Source organism: Ictidomys tridecemlineatus, chromosome 4, assembly GCF_052094955.1.
Source record: "Ictidomys tridecemlineatus isolate mIctTri1 chromosome 4, mIctTri1.hap1, whole genome shotgun sequence".
In the NCBI taxonomy this organism is placed as follows: Eukaryota; Metazoa; Chordata; class Mammalia; order Rodentia; family Sciuridae; genus Ictidomys; species Ictidomys tridecemlineatus.
The window spans coordinates 30,405,889-30,423,427 of NC_135480.1; the positions used below are offsets into that span (position 1 = coordinate 30,405,889).

The 17,539-nt window shown below is 49.8% G+C and overlaps 1 protein-coding gene across 2 annotated transcripts in view; it reads left to right on the plus strand.

Annotated features, from left to right (window-relative positions):
* Nucleotides 1-17,539, plus strand: part of Abtb2 (ankyrin repeat and BTB domain containing 2) — a 161,182-nt gene that overhangs the window by 112,816 nt on the left and 30,827 nt on the right. For both annotated transcript variants that reach the window (XM_005327420.5, XM_078046252.1), the window contains exons 2-3: nucleotides 5,642-5,788; nucleotides 11,784-11,997. In XM_005327420.5, the coding sequence (XP_005327477.2) occupies nucleotides 5,642-5,788; nucleotides 11,784-11,997 (361 nt within the window). The remainder of the gene's footprint in view (nucleotides 1-5,641; nucleotides 5,789-11,783; nucleotides 11,998-17,539) is intronic.

Consider the following 17,539-nt stretch of genomic DNA (forward strand, 5'->3'; position numbering starts at 1 on the left):
CTCTCTCCCCTTCTCTCCTTCTCTCTCTCTCTCTCCCTCCCTCCCCCCTCCCTCCTATCTCCTAACATCTTCTCTCCACTTGAACCCTTGGGCGTTACAACATAGTGGTCACATCTCAAGGCAATAGCTTTGCCCAAGAATTAGCTCTTGATCATTCTTGACGAGTCACGGATAGGCGGATGATGGCAGCTGATCAGGCCCATTTCACGCCACGTCGAGGTTTCTCCCCTTAGTTCCTGCAGTGTCCCCTTGCCTCGACCCCGTGTCCCCAGCCTCTTTGAACTCAGAATGTCGAGTGACCGTTCAGTGAGGCCGTCCTCGTGCCCGCTTGTGTCTCTCTGGAGGATTTCCATCCTTTGGCTTTTCAGTGCTTTGTTGGAGGATGACTAATAGACAACAATTGGGCATTAAATGTCCTATATATAAAACCCAAGATCAGAGGCTGGAAACACTTTTAAAAAATAAAATAAAAGAGCTGGGTCATGTGGACTGCTTGGAAACCATTCAGTGGGGCAGTATAATTTTTATTTTCAGAAGCTTACGAATTGAACTCCACCCAAGCTTCCAGCGCCTAAGAAAACCGGCAGAAGAGGCCCTGCCTTGTGCGTTTCCTCACAAGGGCCATAAAGGAGTAATCCCTGCATCCTGGTTTTCATTTCAAAGAAGCGGGACAGGCAGTGGCCTTTGCTGCCTTGCCAGGGCTGGCAGAGCTGGGGGCGGGGGGTCATGGCAGAGGGACAGCAATGGCTCTGTGCAGAGATTCTCGAGGCATCAGACCATGGGGTCATTCTCAGAAGGCACATTGACGAGTCGTGTGTCAGTAATGGGCTGCCGAGTTTGGAGGTCAGTTAAGTTCCAGCCTTGATGGCTTTTTGACAAATGGTCAGAAAAGCTGAACTACAACCCTACCCAGTTTGCACAGAAAGAATGTCTTTACATTGAAAAGCCTGCATGGGAGCATAGTGTCATAGCTGGAAGGGAAATTAAACCATAGGAAATAGCAATAGGCTGTGTTCCCACTAGGTTCCCACTGCTGACAGTTCAGAAGTTCAACTCTGCGCTGATAAGGGCGAAATGCTTCTAGGGATCAGTGGGTACCTAGAGACCAGTGCCGGACGTCAAATTAACCCCCCATCTGTGCAGACACATAGATGAAATCCCCATCGATTCCTTTGCACTGAAAGTCTGGTTTGTCAGCCCAGTGTGCGGCCATCTGCTCTGGCTTGACGCTTGCTGGGAGGAGGCTGTACCTCTGCAAGCAGAAATCCAGGTTAGATTCCCAGATGGTGGCCTCCAGGGCCAGTCAGGTTGCCCACCTCACTCAATAGCACCTTCTCTGGGCACTAGTGGAAAATCACCTGGAAACAAAATGGGCTGGCTCCTGCCCCATCTCCACCTCAACCCCAACCCCAGGGACCATAGCAGAACCAAGACTTGGAACACAGGCTAGAGAAACGAGGCTCTGGGGTGTTAGGTTTCATACCTGTCGATGTCCTGGGAGGTGCTGGTGATTTTCCAGTTTACTGGCAGAATTACTTTCTTCCTTAAACTAAAGAGAAGGAAAGATGTTATGTATTCTCACCTGTGCAGAGGTATTTGGATTTCTTCAGGAGGGTGGTGGGGATCCTGGAAGGCTCCAGAAGGAGGGACAGGTTTTTGAGATATTAAGGCGGCAGAAGCAGCAAGGCCTGGTGGTGGGTTGGAGGTGCGGGAGGAGGAGACGGCTAGTAAGGATGGCTCAGAGTCTCTTGTGGGCACCCAGTGGATGCCCTGTCGCACTCAGAAAGTGGACAGTAAAGGAGCAAGATAAGAATTTCAAGGTTCAAGGGTTAGGCAGCCAGAGTGAGAAAAATTGAAGATTATGGTCCTGCTTATTGCTGGGGAGATATGGAGGCTTCACCTTACCAAAAGCACTTTGAGTAGAGTGCTGTCCCAACAGAAATGCAGAATTTATAGAAGAACGAGGCAGAGGACAACCCGGTCACGTGTTCTGTCTGTGCCTGGTGAGTCACTGCACAGTGATGATCCCAGTGTTGCTGGTGGGTCTCCTCGGTAGCAGGAATTGATTTGGGGTCCTTATTAATTAATAGAGGAGTGAAGGGAACACTCCCGCATGCCTGCTTTTCCATCATGACTAGAACAAATAAATTTCGTAAGGATTATACTGAATGAAAGAAAAGGGATGCCTTTTCTCTTGTTTTTGTTTTGGTTTAGGGGTTTTCCTTCGTTTTTTGAAATTCCTGTTCCCAGACATGACCTTGCCCTGGGCCCCTGTGGGAACTGGGAAAAGAAGACACAGAGGCAATGCGGGAGTGTAAAGGAAATATTTTATGTGTTTAATAAGAATTGCTGAACAATGAGCTTATGTGGGACCGAGAACAACTTAGGATTGATGCGAAGGAGGCTTTCTTCAGGAGCTGAGCGCTGCAGGGAAAGACGGGAGGAAGAAGAGAGCCTTCCCGCTCTAGTTTCAGGGGAGGCTTCCAGGAGTCCTTTTTCTGCCTTTGCATTTCCTCCTGTCAAACCTCAGGCCCAAACAGACTTTCCTTATAAATATCCTAGGGGTTGCTAAATTGTAGAAGGACAAGGTGCCCCAAAGGAGGAAGTCATTTCATTTCAGGAGCTCAAGGATGAAGAGATGAGTTTCCAGCCCCATTCAGCTTCTGGTAACCTCTGCAGCCTTGGGCAAGGCACGAAACTTTGTCCTGCCTCAGTTTCCCCATCTGTCAGATGGGGTAATACCTCCTGCGGTCCTGGGCATAAAGGTGGTGACATATGCAAACTGCTATTGCAGTACCTGGCACATGAGCAAGCCCTCAGTGAAAGTCAGCTGTGGTCGTCCCATACCACGACTGCCCATCTCCCTGGCTAGAATAATAAGTTACTAGATGTCAGGAGTCTCTTAAAAGCAAAAGGCACACAAAAACATGATGCTATCCGTTGCTGTTATTAACGATAGGTTCATAATTACTTTTGCCATGGTATTAAGTGAAAGCCCCTTTGGGTGGGTGAGGACTACGAAAATGGAGACTGGTATTAATGGAGCTGCCAGCTCCTGTTACTGGATCTATTGACATAATATTTCTCTCTGGGAATCCTTTGACAAATCAGCTGAATTTCCTGTCCCCTTGCCCTAAGCACTGTAAATTTGATCCACATGTCTCCAGCATGGTTTCTATAGTGGAGTAAGGGAGAGGAGGGGAGGAGCCGGCCTGAGCCGGGCCTCTGGCAGCTGTGGGCCCGACTGTGGGTTGCAGCTTGTCGTTGGGATGGCCTTCTCTTTTGTTTTACCAGCTCTTCCTAGTGTGTCTGGTTACTCATCAGTCAGGGGGAATTGCTGCTTGAGGAACAGGACCTGGGCAGGAGGTTGGGGGAGACCTCCTCACGTGCTCTTCCTCCTCCTCTAGGGAAACAAAGCTTTCCCTGGGAAACAACTGCTTTGATGCCATGCTTTGCAGAGTCAGCGTGGCTCGGGTGGCAGGGCTGCTGTCATCCTCAAGGGTTGAGGAGAAGCACATGGGGGCAGGCTTCGGTCACTTCAGCGTGAAGGAGGACAGGGAGGCCTGGCTCTGGGGAAGAGCAGATATGTATGAATCACTGAACCTACAGAATGGTGGAGGAAGACACCCCGGGACCTGGGCTAGAGGAAGGCTGCCCTGCACCCAGAGAAAGAGACTCAAGGCTCAGTAGGGGGTGTCCATGGGTGGGAAGGGGCTGTCATCACACAAGACCCACCAGACGGGGTCAGCCAGTGGGGAGCCTGGGTGATGCGTTCATTCGGCTCTGGGCTCGTGGAGTGGGGAGCCGGGGTGGGGGTCAGTTGTTCATGTTCTAGAGTCATCCCGACCTGAATTTGAATCTTAGTTCCACTGCCTACCTGAGCGAGTTTTGGATGCTCTTCCAGTGTCAGTCCTTCGATTTTGAAGATGGAGAATGAATGAGACAGATAAATAAAGCCTGTGTTCCCATGTAAAATAAAACAGCACCAGGATAGCCCTCGCTCTGAGCCACGTGCTGGTGCAGGAATTGACGACTGGAACTGTGGACTGGGGCTCTGGATGATGGCCTGAGGCATAGAGAGGCTAAGGAACCTTCCCGAGAGCACCCCACTGGTCAAGTGCCAGCCTAGAACTTCTGCTCCGAGGCCCCGTGGTCCTGCTCTGCTGCAGCCCCCGGTGCCTCCTGGTCACATCACACGGGCGCAGGACAGGGGGTTCTAACCCAGACTTGGCCACAGCCCAGGGGCTGTCCACTTATCTCAAGAAATTTTAGGAGGTTTTTCCCAAAGGTGACTAAATCTCTGTGGGTATTTTTCTTAAGGAAAAAAAAAAATGGGGTGGAAGATTGGGACAAAGAAACAGCACTGAGAGAAACAGCAGTTACCAGAAGTTGGGAATCCCAGGCTCTGACGGCAACTGGAATCTCTGTGGCCACATGCTTTAAAGAAGCAACATGTAATTTTAAAACAGGCTGATTGTGTTTTGTAGGTGCTTTCTTTTTTTAAAAAAAAAAAATTATTTATTCTAATTAGTTATATATGACAGCCGAATGCAATTCAATTCATATTACACAAATGGAGCGCAATTTTTCATCTCTGGTTGAACACAGAGTCACACCATCCGTGTTTTCATACATGTACTTAGGGTAATGATGTCCGTCTCATTCCACCATCTTTCCTACCCACCTTCCCACAGCCACATCAATTGTTTATAGCAGCACAATTCACAATAGCTAAAATGTGGATCCAACCTAGATGCCCTTCAGTAGATTGAATGGATAAAGAGAATGTGGCATATATAAACAATGGATTATTACTCAGCATTAAAAGAGAATAAAATCATGGCATTTGCAGGTAAATAGTTGGAGTTGGAGAATATAATGCTAAATAAAGTGAGCCAATCCCCTACCCCCCCCAAAAAAAAAAAAACAAACAAATGCGGGTTGTCTTCTTTTCTGGTGCTTTCTAAGAAGACACACAATGAGTTGGAGAGACTTGCATGTTGTCACCCCCTGGGATCCATCCTGACAGCTCTGCTCCCTGGCTGTTGAAGTGCTAATGAGAAACGCTAATTGGACTTGGCCAAGGGCTGGGATGAGTCCCCTTCTTGGAGTGGAGAGGGCAGTGTTCCTCTTCAGTGGCGGCTCCCAGCCCCGTGTGGGCTTGAAGAAGAAAGGAGATGACTTGGGGAAGTGAGAGGCCTCCGTGGGTGACACTGGCCTCTGGGTGGGCAGGAGAGCACCTCTGACTCAGCTACCCCTGAGCACCATGGAAACAAAACCGTCTCTGTCATCACACAACACTGAGAGGAGCACAACCCCCGGGACCAGTCAGGCCTGCCGTAGATACTCAGTGAGCGGCCTGGGAGCCTGTGTAGGCCAGGTCCTTGAGCAACTCCAGAAAAGGCTGGTATCCAGCAGGTTAAAGCCACCGCCACGGTGGGCCACTTCTCATTCCGACCCCCATAGTACCAGGCACAGCAAAAAGGCCCATGTCCTCAAGGCTCAGGCAGAGGTGCACCCCTCTGGCCCCGCTGCGTCAGAGGAAGGGGATGGGGGCTGAGCCCTGCCGTGGCGACCGACCGAGGCCCCAGGAGCTTTCCTGCCTTCCTGAGTGTGACCTCTCCATCTTGCTTCCCCACAGGTGTCCTCTCCCTCCCCGCGTACTTCAGCCCCTACAATGGAGGGTCCCTGGGCCACGATGAGCGAGCCGATGCCTATGCTCAGCTGGAGCTCCGGACCCTGGAGCAGTCTCTCCTGGCCACCTGCGTGGGCAGCATCTCGGAGCTGAGTAAGTTGGCCTCAGCATCTGGCCGCACTGCAGAGCAGGGGTCTGAGGGGGGAGGCAAGGAAGGGTCCGCCATCTGGTTCTGGCCACCACCTCGAGACTACATGTGCCCCCCTGAAAGCTAGATCCTTGTAGGCCTGAGGTGGCAGACTAGTGGCCCACGGACATGTAAGACTTGGTCAGCATGTGGACATAACCACACGTAAAATCTGGACTTCTGGTTTCTCTTGAAATCTCTGACGTCCTAGTAGCCTGCTCCCCAGCCCTGCCCGGAGCTAAGCCGCCGTTGGGTGGGTGGCCTGGAGTCTCCCCGCTTTGCTACAGAACTGGCCTTCTTTGTTCATGTCACCTGCCTGACCTAAAAGCCTCCGAATTTTACAACCAGTACTGTTTCTGATGCTTCAGTATAGGAAACGGAAGGGGACAGTTGTGTCCCCCTGGCTGAAGGAGGGTGTGGTCCACGGCTCCTGCCCCCAGTCTGCCAGCTGCGGCATCTGCCAGGACCCCAGGGTTCTGTGGGACACAGTTGGGAATCCCAGGCTGTATCCTGCGCTCTCCCTCTCCTTACCCCACTTAATTTAAGAAGTCAAACTGCATACTCTGCCTCCTTACTTCTCCCTTACCCTGTTGAGACCACCCAGTGGAGGATGGTGACACATCTCAAGGGTCACAGCGTCGGAAACAAAGCTTCATTCTGTCCAGCCTTCCCTGTTTGTGAGGGTTTGTTTTAATTTGTTTTTAGTTTTTTGGTTTTTTGTTTGTTAGTTTGTTTGTTTTCTGGCCTCTGAACAGTGAAGGACAAGTCTTTCTGTTCCTCCACAATACTGCTTCCTCTATTCTTGCCACATCCCAGGACAGGAAATGAAGGTTCAAGGTCACAGTGGACTTCCAGCTTCCTGTCTCCTGACAGAGCTGGTGCTTGGTGGCCTGGGTCCCCTGCCCTAGAGGGACCCTGAAGGAAGTGGGCTCTGGGGTGAGGCTTGATCTCCACCCTGACGAATGTGTCCTGGACGGTGAGCTGTCCTGGGCCACGCACAGTCTGTGTTCCGATGAGCTCTCCTGCCGAGCACCGTGAGGTCTCTTAGGCCTCCACGCGTGAGAGAGCAGCTTGGGTTCCTCCAGCCACTGAATATTAATCGAGGGTTTAACCTGTGCAAGGCCCAGCCTCTGCCCCGATCTCATTTACTCCTCGGAACAACTCAGCCAGGCTTGTCCTGATGGGAGAACTGAGGTCAGAGAAGAAAAGTGCTGTCCCCCCAAGTTACAGGGACAGGGATCAGAGCTCGCCTCCCAAGGGGTCTGGCTTTCTGCGTGCTCAGCTGCTTAGGGCTGTAGGCTTCCCAGTTGTGGCCAACAGCCTACATCCAGCATCTGACAGCCAAGGCCAAGATCAGGCTCTGGCACCCATTACAGTCCAAGCCAGGCACATGGGGCATACTCAGAAGCCTCCCCAGCGGGGACTAAGCTCTGTTGACTGTACCTTCTAAAACTATCCTGAGTTCTAGTCTGCCCCTTTCACCACCTCTGCTGCTACCAACTCTGCCCAAGTTGAAGCCACTTAAAACATGCATTGGTCTCTGTCACTCATCTGCTCAGTATCTGTCCTCTCCCCCGGTGGCTTCTCAGCACACTCATTAAAGCCCCAAATCATCACCATAGCCCACGAGCTGATGTATGATCTGGCTTCTTCCCCTGCCACTCTTCTCTCACGACCACACTACAGCCCACCAGCCTGGGTCAAGTGCCCTCCTTGTCCCCAGCCAACTTTCCACTCTGCCTGCCACATTGTCACCCAAACACCTGGGTCCTTCACTTTTTTGAGCCTCCACCCAAATGGCACTGTATAGTTCAGCTCCCGCCCTCATCCCTCTGCTGCCCTCTGTGGCTTTGGGGTTATGCTGACCACCACTTGACCCACATATTTACTTGTAAATAGCCATTCATCTCTCCTCTCTGACTAGAGCGTCAGCTCCGTGAGGACAGAGACTTGTTCTCTTTGGTCCACTGCTTTGTCCCCAGTGCACAGAACAGTCCCTGGCACAGCGAACTGCCCCTGAGGATTTATGTGTGTACTGGTGAGCGTGCATTTGTGCACAGGTGTGCTCTAGAAGGAAGGAGTTCTATCCTACCCAACGTCCATCTCCTAAACCCTGGCCAGGCGGGGTGCCCATCCCGGCCCCGCCAAGGCTCAGGTCACTGCAGAGCATCTCTTCAGGGACAGGCTATGTCACGCACCATGTTCCCTCTGTCCCTCCCTCTGAAACTGGAAGTTTTACTAACCTGCTGTGGAGGAGGGAGGAGACAGAGGTGGAGGCAGATATTGTAATTTTTCTCTCTGAGACTAAAGAACTTAATGAGGCTAGTGATACTTGGCAACAAGCACCTTGGACCTTCAAGTTTACCCTGGATTTTTACATGCGTTAACTCTCTACCCCCCGCCAAGACCGGCCTGCCAGGTAGGTTAAGAGGTTTCATTCTTGTATAAGGTCCAGCTACACCGAGAACTCAGGTCCTAATGTTTTCGCTCTGTCCCTCTGTACCCATGAAAATTTTAAAGGGAAGGAATAAGAAATAAACAAAACGAAGCACTTCTTTTTTTAAAGGCGGCCAGATGTTAAAGGCCTTATTTTTGAAGACAGTGCTAAATTCCAGGCTCTCTCGCCTGCTGTTTTTATTTGATGGCTCATAATGAGGGTTGGAGAGACCAGAGTGAAACCCATAGCACCTCTCATCAAGTCTTTCATGGTTAACAAGGGCTGAGGGCTTGTCTTTCCCTGCCTGGTGGGTGTTTCTGGGCTTCAGACCAAGGTTGCATTGAGCCTAGGATCAATGGATTCTCAAGTACAAGGAAGCAGCCACCTGTGTTCCAGAAGGAGCCCAGCCCCCGGCAGGACCAGGGCTTCACAAACTAGCCCTGGGGAAGGGCCAAGGATGACATCCCCGCCATTCCCTTACAGATCGAAACTTAGTAAAGTACCATAAAAATGAAAGTCTAGAAAAATGAAATAAGATAGACAAAACTATGACTATGTGAAATGCAAGCCCAATTTTTTCAGATTATTATTAGACATAAAATTACTCTTGTCAAATTGCTTTGGGCTTTTTTTTTTTTTTTTTAATTCACTGTCCAATTCTGAAGTTAACTGGTGGACCAATAACAGTCTGGGGACCTGTTCCAATTCACAGACCACTTTCAGTAGCAGGGTACAGCCGTCTAGAGCACATGCATGGGAGGCTGATTCACATACTAGCTGTACAACCGGCACAGATCACCGACCCTCCGTGAGCCTGTTTCCTTCTCTGTGAAATGGAAATGCCTCTCTTCCAAGGTGGTTTTGAGATTAAATGAGAGTTTATGTGTCACACAGCCTAGAAAACAGAAGGTAGCCAAGGAGAAAAATCACCAGGGCAAGCTTCTGTCTTTGGCCGTAAATGGGCTACAGAACCGTGTAAGCTTTTAGTCTTAATATTTGGCATCTAGTCTTTTTGGACTTGGAGAGAGAACCATTCATAGGGGGATTTGGATAGAAGAAGACAGGAACCTCCAGCTCCCGCCACCTTCACGGTCCTCCTAAAGCTTTGGGGAACCTCTCAGTTCCTGGCTTCCCTACTAGGAAATCTTTAGGGACAGCTTCCCTTTCTTTTCCTGCATTCTGGCTAGAAATGTGCTGCCAAAGGGTTCTCCACCAATAACAATAAAACAACAATAAAAATAATTAATGATAATGACTTCTACCTTGTTGAGCCTTTGGAATGATATTTCAACAGCATGTCTCTTTGATGGTATCACAGACTCTTTGATTTCTCCCTCCTGTGGTCCTGTGGTCCTGCCAAATGTTATGACATTTAGACCTGGAGAAACAGGAGCCAGGTTTCAGCTTAGCCGTGCAACTGGCTGTGGGAGGCCAGTGGCCTGCTGGTTGGGATGCCGGTTTCTGCCACCCAGGAGCCTGAAGGCAGGGCTGGGATCTAGAAAGTCAGGGCTCAGGCTCCTCCCGTCCTGGGAAACATGGGGCAGTGTTTGGCCACAGGCAGTGGACCTGGAAGGAAGAGCTCCTCGGGAGGTAACTGTAGAAAGAGGAATAATAGCAATTAATAAATAATGAATAATATTAGTGTTATATTCAACCTCCCCAAGCACTTACTCTGTGCCAAAAGCAATGTGAAGTGCTTGACATTTATTATTTCTTTGAATCCTAGAAATTGGCAGAGTAGTTACTGTCATTTCCATTTTACCGATGAGGAAGCTGAGGCTCTCACAATTACACTAGGGCACACAGCCTGGGAGGAGCAGAGCCCTGATTTGAAGCCACACCTATCTGACTCTGAAATCTAGGCTCTGATCAGTTTTCTGAGGACTTTCAAACCTGACTAGTCATTAGAATCATCGAGAGACCTTTCACAAACTACAGATGCTACTAGAGTCCTGCCCCAGACCCATAAACTCAGTCTCTGGACACAAGCTGGGTGTCAGCACCTCACTGCCCCCAGCTGTGGCAGTTCTGGGGTTTACCAGGAGCACCCCAGCAGCTAACTACAACTGCAGGATGAGCAGTGTGGGGAGAGTGGGGACCTGGAGGACTCTGGAGAGAGCTCTAATCCTAGGAGTGTCACTCATACCTGTTTGGAAGCCAGACACCATCCCTGTGCTTGTCCTGGGAAAATTTGGCAGTAAATAAGCTTAAGTCATGCCTTACCAGAGTTGTCTTTACAAATGAGATGCATGCACAAGGCTTTCTTTGTTCACTCTCCAAATGTTTGCCGAGCACCTAGTGTGCAGGAGACCCTGTGCAGGGCTCCCGGGATACTACAAAGCAGCTCCAGACTCCTAGAGCTGCATAATGAAGATTAATTGGATAAATGAATGGGTTGGCTCTGCTGTACATTTAAAGAAACTTCACTTGTCAAATTATAACCTGTTCATGTCTGCCGCCCTAGGGTAAGCCATGTCCCAGGGCTTCCTATAGAAGGGTCTGTGAGGACCCACCATGGGAGGCGGACATGATGACCCCGGAGGGAAGCCCCCAGAGTTCTCAGGCCACTTTTCCAGAACAGTGGTGCCTGCAGGTGTCTGGGGCTATTTCAGCCCATCCTTTCTCAGCATTGTGACCTCAAACAATGATGGGACATTTCCTGTCCAGGGCTGGTGGGATGTTGAAAAGATTCAACTTGGACAGAAGCAACACAGGATATGGGGGCCTGGGACCCCACAGACTCCAATAGGGCAGGTTTCAGTCCAGTTCACAGTGAAGTTCATGGACTTTGTAGTCAAATAGACCTGGATTCAAAAATAGACTCTTCTGTTCATTAGCCACATGACCACAACTAGTTAAACCCCACCTATGCGCCCCTCAGCTTCCCCATGACCAGGAGAATGCATGGGGCCAGGGAATGTTTATTCATCAAATAAGCCTCAATTTCCTCATCTATAAAATGAGATTGAAACTTGACCCCTGAGCATCATAAGAATCAAATCATGTTTCTAGGGAATGCACCCTTGGCACATAGTGGCACTTATTGGATGATGGTGGCCATTGGCATTGAGTGATCGAGGTCAAAGTACCTCTCTGCTCTGAAGTCCTGGGACTTTGCACATGACGGCATAGGGGAGAATTTCCACAGAGCTTGTCACTGGCTTTTGGAGGCTGGGAGGAGAGACCCAGGGAAATTCCCTTGGTCATACAGCTAGGTAAAGGCCCCTGGGGTAGTGGAGAGAGTGGGGATGTTGAAAAAGAAACCACATTAGCATAAATTCTGGAGGAGACCAGCCCAGCCAAGTGTTTAACTAGCTGTTAAGGCAAGACTGGAAATGAAAGGGAAACTAAATTGCTATTGTGCATCTAGGTGACAGTTTCCACCTCCGCCTGTTGACTCTGGGGTAAATAGTAATTATGCAGGAAGGGAAAGGAGCTAGTTCTCTTAGCCACAAGCATCCCTGGGACATGTGGGCTGTGATCTCATTTTGTCTTGGGTTTCTCTCCCTCTCCCCCCCCCCCAGGTGACCTGGTCTCTCGAGCCATGCACCACATGCAGGGGCGCCACCCCTTGTGTCCAGGCACCAGCCCCGCCCGCCAGGCCCGCCAGCCGCCGCAGCCTATCACCTGGTCCCCGGATGCCCTCCACACACTCTACTACTTCCTGCGGTGTCCGCAGATGGAGTCCATGGAGAATCCCAACCTGGATCCCCCAAGAATGACCCTGAACAATGAACGGTAGGCATCATCCTTGGATGGAGCTCCTAGTAGGATGTGTTTACAAATGTGTATTGACTGACTGACAGCTGATTGGCAAGGCGAGAAGGGCCCTGGAGCAGGCCACCTGACTGTGAGGAGGTGGCCTGGGAGTTTAAGGGGCTGCCTGGTGTGTAATGGGATTCTTTTTTTTTTTTTTTTTTAACCCAGGGCAGTCACAGCATGGGGTCAGTGAAGCTCAGACCATGGGCTTTAGCCTCAGGGTTATATGTGCCAGCTCTAGTACCCACTAGCTGGGCTCTCTGAAACTCAGTTGCCCCTTTAAGAACAAAATATTCTGCCTGGCTTGGTGGCACATGCTTGTAATCTCAGTTAATTGGGAGGCTGAGGCAGGAGGATCACAAGTTCAAGTTTGGGCAACTTACTAAGACTCTGTTTCAAAATAAATTTTAAAACAGGGTGAGGATGCAGCTCAGAGGCATCTGAGGTACTGGGTTCAATCCCCAGTGCCATAAATGAATGAATGAATGAATGAATGAATGAATGAATGAATGAAAGAGATAGAGAGAGAGAGAGAGAGAGAGAGAGAAAGAATGACATCCTTTTCTCTACTTGAGGATTGGATGAGCTGATGCTTTAAGAAAAATCACCCAGGACAGTGGCTCATTGGTAACTGGCTCTGACATTGGTACCGTCACCTCTTTTGAAGCTGGTCATCATTTTTCTTAGGGATCTTGGGCACATTTTGCTCCATGTGCTCATTTTACAGATGAGAACATTGGGGCCCTGGAATTTCTTTGATCTCCATCAGATTTGTGCCTAAATAGACCCAGCATCCAAGTCTGCTGTCTCCTTGCCAGTGCCATCTCCACAAGGCCCCGGCCCTTTCCCAGCTGAGGACAGGACCACTAAGAACAAACAGGTCGTATATTGTACAAGGGTGACCCAGGAGGGCCATGTCGGCCTGAGGACAGGACGCCTTTTCTAATTGTTCCACTTAGATGGCTACCTGTTTTAAAATCCTCTCCCTAGAGGAAATGCTTTTTGATAATTGCCCAGAGTCCTATATGTGCTGGCATGAGTCTCATCTGGAAGCCACTACATGGCCATTCAAGGCAGGATACAGCCAGGGGTTTGAAGGTTGTGTGCTTGATGGTCCAGGTAGCAGGGATGATAGCACTCGGCTGAGGAAGTCCCGTCTGCATCCATTTCACCACACAGTAGGGCCCAGGCGAGGCCATGTGGAGGAAGGTGGCCTGAGACCTTGCCCCAGCTGCCTGGGGTCTTGGAGAGGCACAGCGTGGCATCATCTGCTCCATAGCCAGGCACCTCTCCAATGAACAGAGAATATACAGGGGCCAAGGTCAGTTCCTGCTTCGCGGTTCATCGAAAAAAGCCATTGGAAAAGTGGCGGCCAGCCTGTGGACAGACAGCAACACCACTGCTGGGAGAGCAGTGGCCCTGAAGTCAGGTGGCCTGGCCACCAACAACAGCTCTGGCATTCAGGGACCCTGGGGCCTTTAGGCCAGGTTCCAAGCTTCCCCTGTGGTAAGGGGGGCAGGTGGAGGGTTACCCAGAGATGGCAGCATTGATGGAGCTTTACCAGGTGCTAGCACTGTGTGGGGCACTTTACAGGTATGTACACTACCAGGAAAGTGGTGCTCTTCATAGCCCCATTTTACAGATGAGTAAATGGAGCCATGGAGAGACTCAGTAACTGACCAAGGCCACACAGGCCGTGCTCCTCATACCTCCACCTAACCATCTGTCACTGGGAGACCACAAAGAACTGTGGCCTGGTAAGTGATGTGTGCATGGTATATATTCCCAGTAAATGCTGCCACACTATTATTACCAGTGTCGTCATGATGCCGTCACCACTGTGTTTCTCTGGAAGTTGGAAGGTAAATGCAAGGTCACAGAGGACACTCGGGGCCTGGCATAGGATGAGAGGCTTCAGAAAGATCCAGGCATTCTGAAAGGAGCATCCAGTGGGAGGGGGAGCCAGAGCCCTCTGTGCTCCAGCTGTTTCTGCTTTGAGGCGACAGCCTTGTGGTCAGGGGAGTTGGCTGGGAAGGAGAAGGGGCAAGGCAGACATCTGGGGAGCAGCAGAGGGGACTTGCTTGCTGTTTGGTAGGGTTCCTGAGGGTGCTAGGCCCAGATCCGGGCACCCACCCAAGCAAAGGTGGCTGGGACAAGAGGACAAGAGCTCCTCCAGGCCTGCTGCCCGGGGCTGGGCCTCTTGGCCCTGAGGCCAGGACGTGGCTCTGTCTCTGTGTAGAAGCAGCTTCTGGCTTTCCCCCAGGAGTTCCCAGCCCCAGGGCTCTGACACACAGCATCAGGTTTCTCTGCGGCTTATCTGCAATGTGGTGCCACAGCTGAGCTCTGGTGGTAACACAGTGTGTATTTAGATGCCAAATTATCTAAAGCCACAGTCTGTGGCACAGATCAACTGCTTGCAAAGGTATTTTTCCATGAATCATTTCAGTTGAGTATTAGACTCAAGAGAAAATTGGAACCACCATTAGGGACAAAAATTCTAATTTTTAAAGTTTCAATACTAAAACCCTAAAAATACCTGGGTAATAGCGTCATGAAGCAGCAAGAAAGGAGAGAGACACATGGCTAGAGGCTCAGGAATGAGGGGAGCTGGAGGAGTGACAGCCAGGAAGAGCGGCCATGGTGGTGGGCCACCATCTGACCTGTCCTGCTTAAGCCCCAGCCTGTCCTAGTCCTGCATGGTGACCCTCTATGGAGGGAGGCCTGGGGCCTGCCAGTGTCCAGGACATAAGCTGGGAGAGCCCAGGCTGGGATGGAGCCGAGCGTCATGACTAGCTGGTGTCATGACTCCAGCTGAAGTAGGCCTGAGGAGGGAACTGCTGTCCCAAGGCCAGCCTTCAAACTGTACTCTACTGCTCCGCAGAACCTCCAGCCAGTCAGTAAAATTGTCAAGGCCCAGGTTCTGTGGATAGTTATCAGGAGTTCTCACTGTCACCCATGAGGTGAGGGGAGAGGAGTGAGCACACTTTCAGAACTGTCCTGGGACACCAAGCGTGCTAAGTATTCACTCCTGTGATTTTTAGCTGATTCATGTTAGACAGAGGGAGCCACATAGGCAGTGACCATGTGGCAAGAAGAAACAGGTACCCAGGAGAGGTAAGGGGCAGTGTGGCAGAGAATGAAGCTCCAGAGAGCCAGGGCTTTGAGGACCAAAGTGAGGGGAGTTCTGAGCTTACGGCCAAGAAGGTCCCCACTCCCACAGTCCAGCTGTTTCTGATGGGTAGGTTTTATTCCTCGCTCTTCCCTCTTCCCAGAGTGTGAGTCTCCCTGGGAAGGAGGCAGTAGAGGGTGCAGAAGCTCCTTGTCACTGTGTGCCTTGTGCTTGAGGGAGAGCCCCACCAAGACCCACCCAGACACGCAGCCCATCGCCGTGTGATGTGGCCCTGCACCACCAGGCAGCCTCAGGAGGGACATGAAGCTGCTGTGATACTAATCTTAGTCCCCACTTCCCACAGAGTTCTTTTGCTGGGGCTCTTGGGGGCACGCTCAGAAGTTGAGGTTGTGGTCCAGGTGAGATCCTGGGGGAAGATAAATGTATGTCTGGTCCACCTCTCAGCTGCCTTGATCCCTGTCATGCTAGCCCAGAAGTTTCCAGCCAGTATGTGAACAGAGTTTGGAAGCCTTGGAGGCAGTGTAGGTTTCACCCACTCTACCTGAAGCCCCTACCCTTGGCTTCGGAGGCTGCCCAGTGATGGAAGCTTCCACAAGGCCCTTGGGTCGTTGTAGGTGTGCCGTCTCCTAGCAGCATGACACTTCAGCTTGTCTACATGGGCCTCCATTTCCTCATCAGCAAAATAATGGCTACAGCAGGGTGGCTACTCTGGTTAAATGAGGCAGTACAGCGCCTGACACTTTAGAAAGTGCAGATTAAATGGTGGCCGCCATCTTCCTCCTGTTATTATAATGATCATAAATAAATTTAGATGACCCATTTGGCATTCGGAATAGCCTCTCTCTGCATTTATTTTCAAACTTTTTATTATGGAAAATTTCAAACATACACTGATAAAGTAGTTATAATAGACACCTGTGTGTCTACTATCACTCACTCTCAACAGTTTTCAACTCACAGATAATCATCTCATTCAGCCATTTCCCAAACCTCAGGTTATTCTGCAATGAATGCTAACATCATATTTAGTTTATAAATATTTTAGTTTGTATTTTTAAAAGATAAAGGTTAAAAATGTAACCATTGTCACACCAGCACAAAATGAACACTAATTGCTTAATATTATCAACTCTCCAGACAGTGGTATCTAGGTATGATAGCATATATCCAGAAAGCAAGCACCAGAAATCATGTCCTTTGTAAATAAATATTTCAATATGTTTCACTAAAAGGTCAGAACAATTATCAGACCTCAGATAGAGAATAATTCTTATGAACATCAAGTATCCATTCAATGCCCAAATTTTGCTGTATACCTCACTTTAAAATGTGGGTTTTGTTCAAATCAGAACTCTTGTTGGAAAGTTCATCTTTTTTCCACAGATTTGCATTGTCCAATCTGACTAATATCAAGCATCCAGAGATATGTAGCTTTAGTGTGGCAGTTCTTAAAATGTGGTTCTCAGGTGACATCTGGGTCAGTGAGACTACTACTTCCATTCTTCATACCACTACCAAGAGTACTGCTGATATGACCACTATCATTAATAATAATGATTAATGATACAACTAGGAATAGCGTTACCACTATTATAAACACCATGACAACAGCGAGTCACAGCCACCATTAGAGAGCACACATTAAGGACAGACACACTGGAAGCGCTTTATTTATTGACTCATATTTCTCCCTGTACTTCTGTTGACCAGTGGAGAAGGGATAAATGAGAATTTTAAAGACTGGCTTCAGTGTCTGAGTCTGTAGCCTAATGAGGGCAAGAAAAACAAGAGAGAAATAAGAAGTGAGCAAAAGCCACAGCCCATGTAAAGAGGAAGCTCAGCGGCAGGACAGAGCATTAGTAGGTCAGCCCTTGGTCTGCTGGATCCAAATCCCAGCTCAGCGGCTTGTGAGCTATCCAGCCTCCTGCATGTCATTTAGGTCCCAAGCCCCGGTGGTGCCAGCTTCCTCAGGGTGGGGTAGTGAAACACTTAGAACAGTATCTGGCACAGTCTCTCTCTGTGGTCGTCTCGTCACCTTCACCACATTCTGGAGGGTCTTTGGAAAGGCTGGAGTAGTTGGGGGAGGGGTGTGGAGCAGGCTACCTGGGCCTTAAGGGACAGCTACAAGAGATTCAAATGGGTAGGGTGACTTCACAGCAAAAGTCACAGAAGGACTTCTAGTATTTCAAAGCACATGTTTCATGACAGAAATGGATCCACATTTCAGAAACACAAAACTTAGCCAGGTGCATTGATGCATGCCTGTAATCCCAGCAACTCAGGAGACTGAGGCAGGAGGATGGCAAGTTCAAAGCCAGCCTGAGCAACTCAGTGAGACCCTATCTCAAAATAAATAAAAAAGACTGGGGATGTAACTTAGTGGGTTCAGTC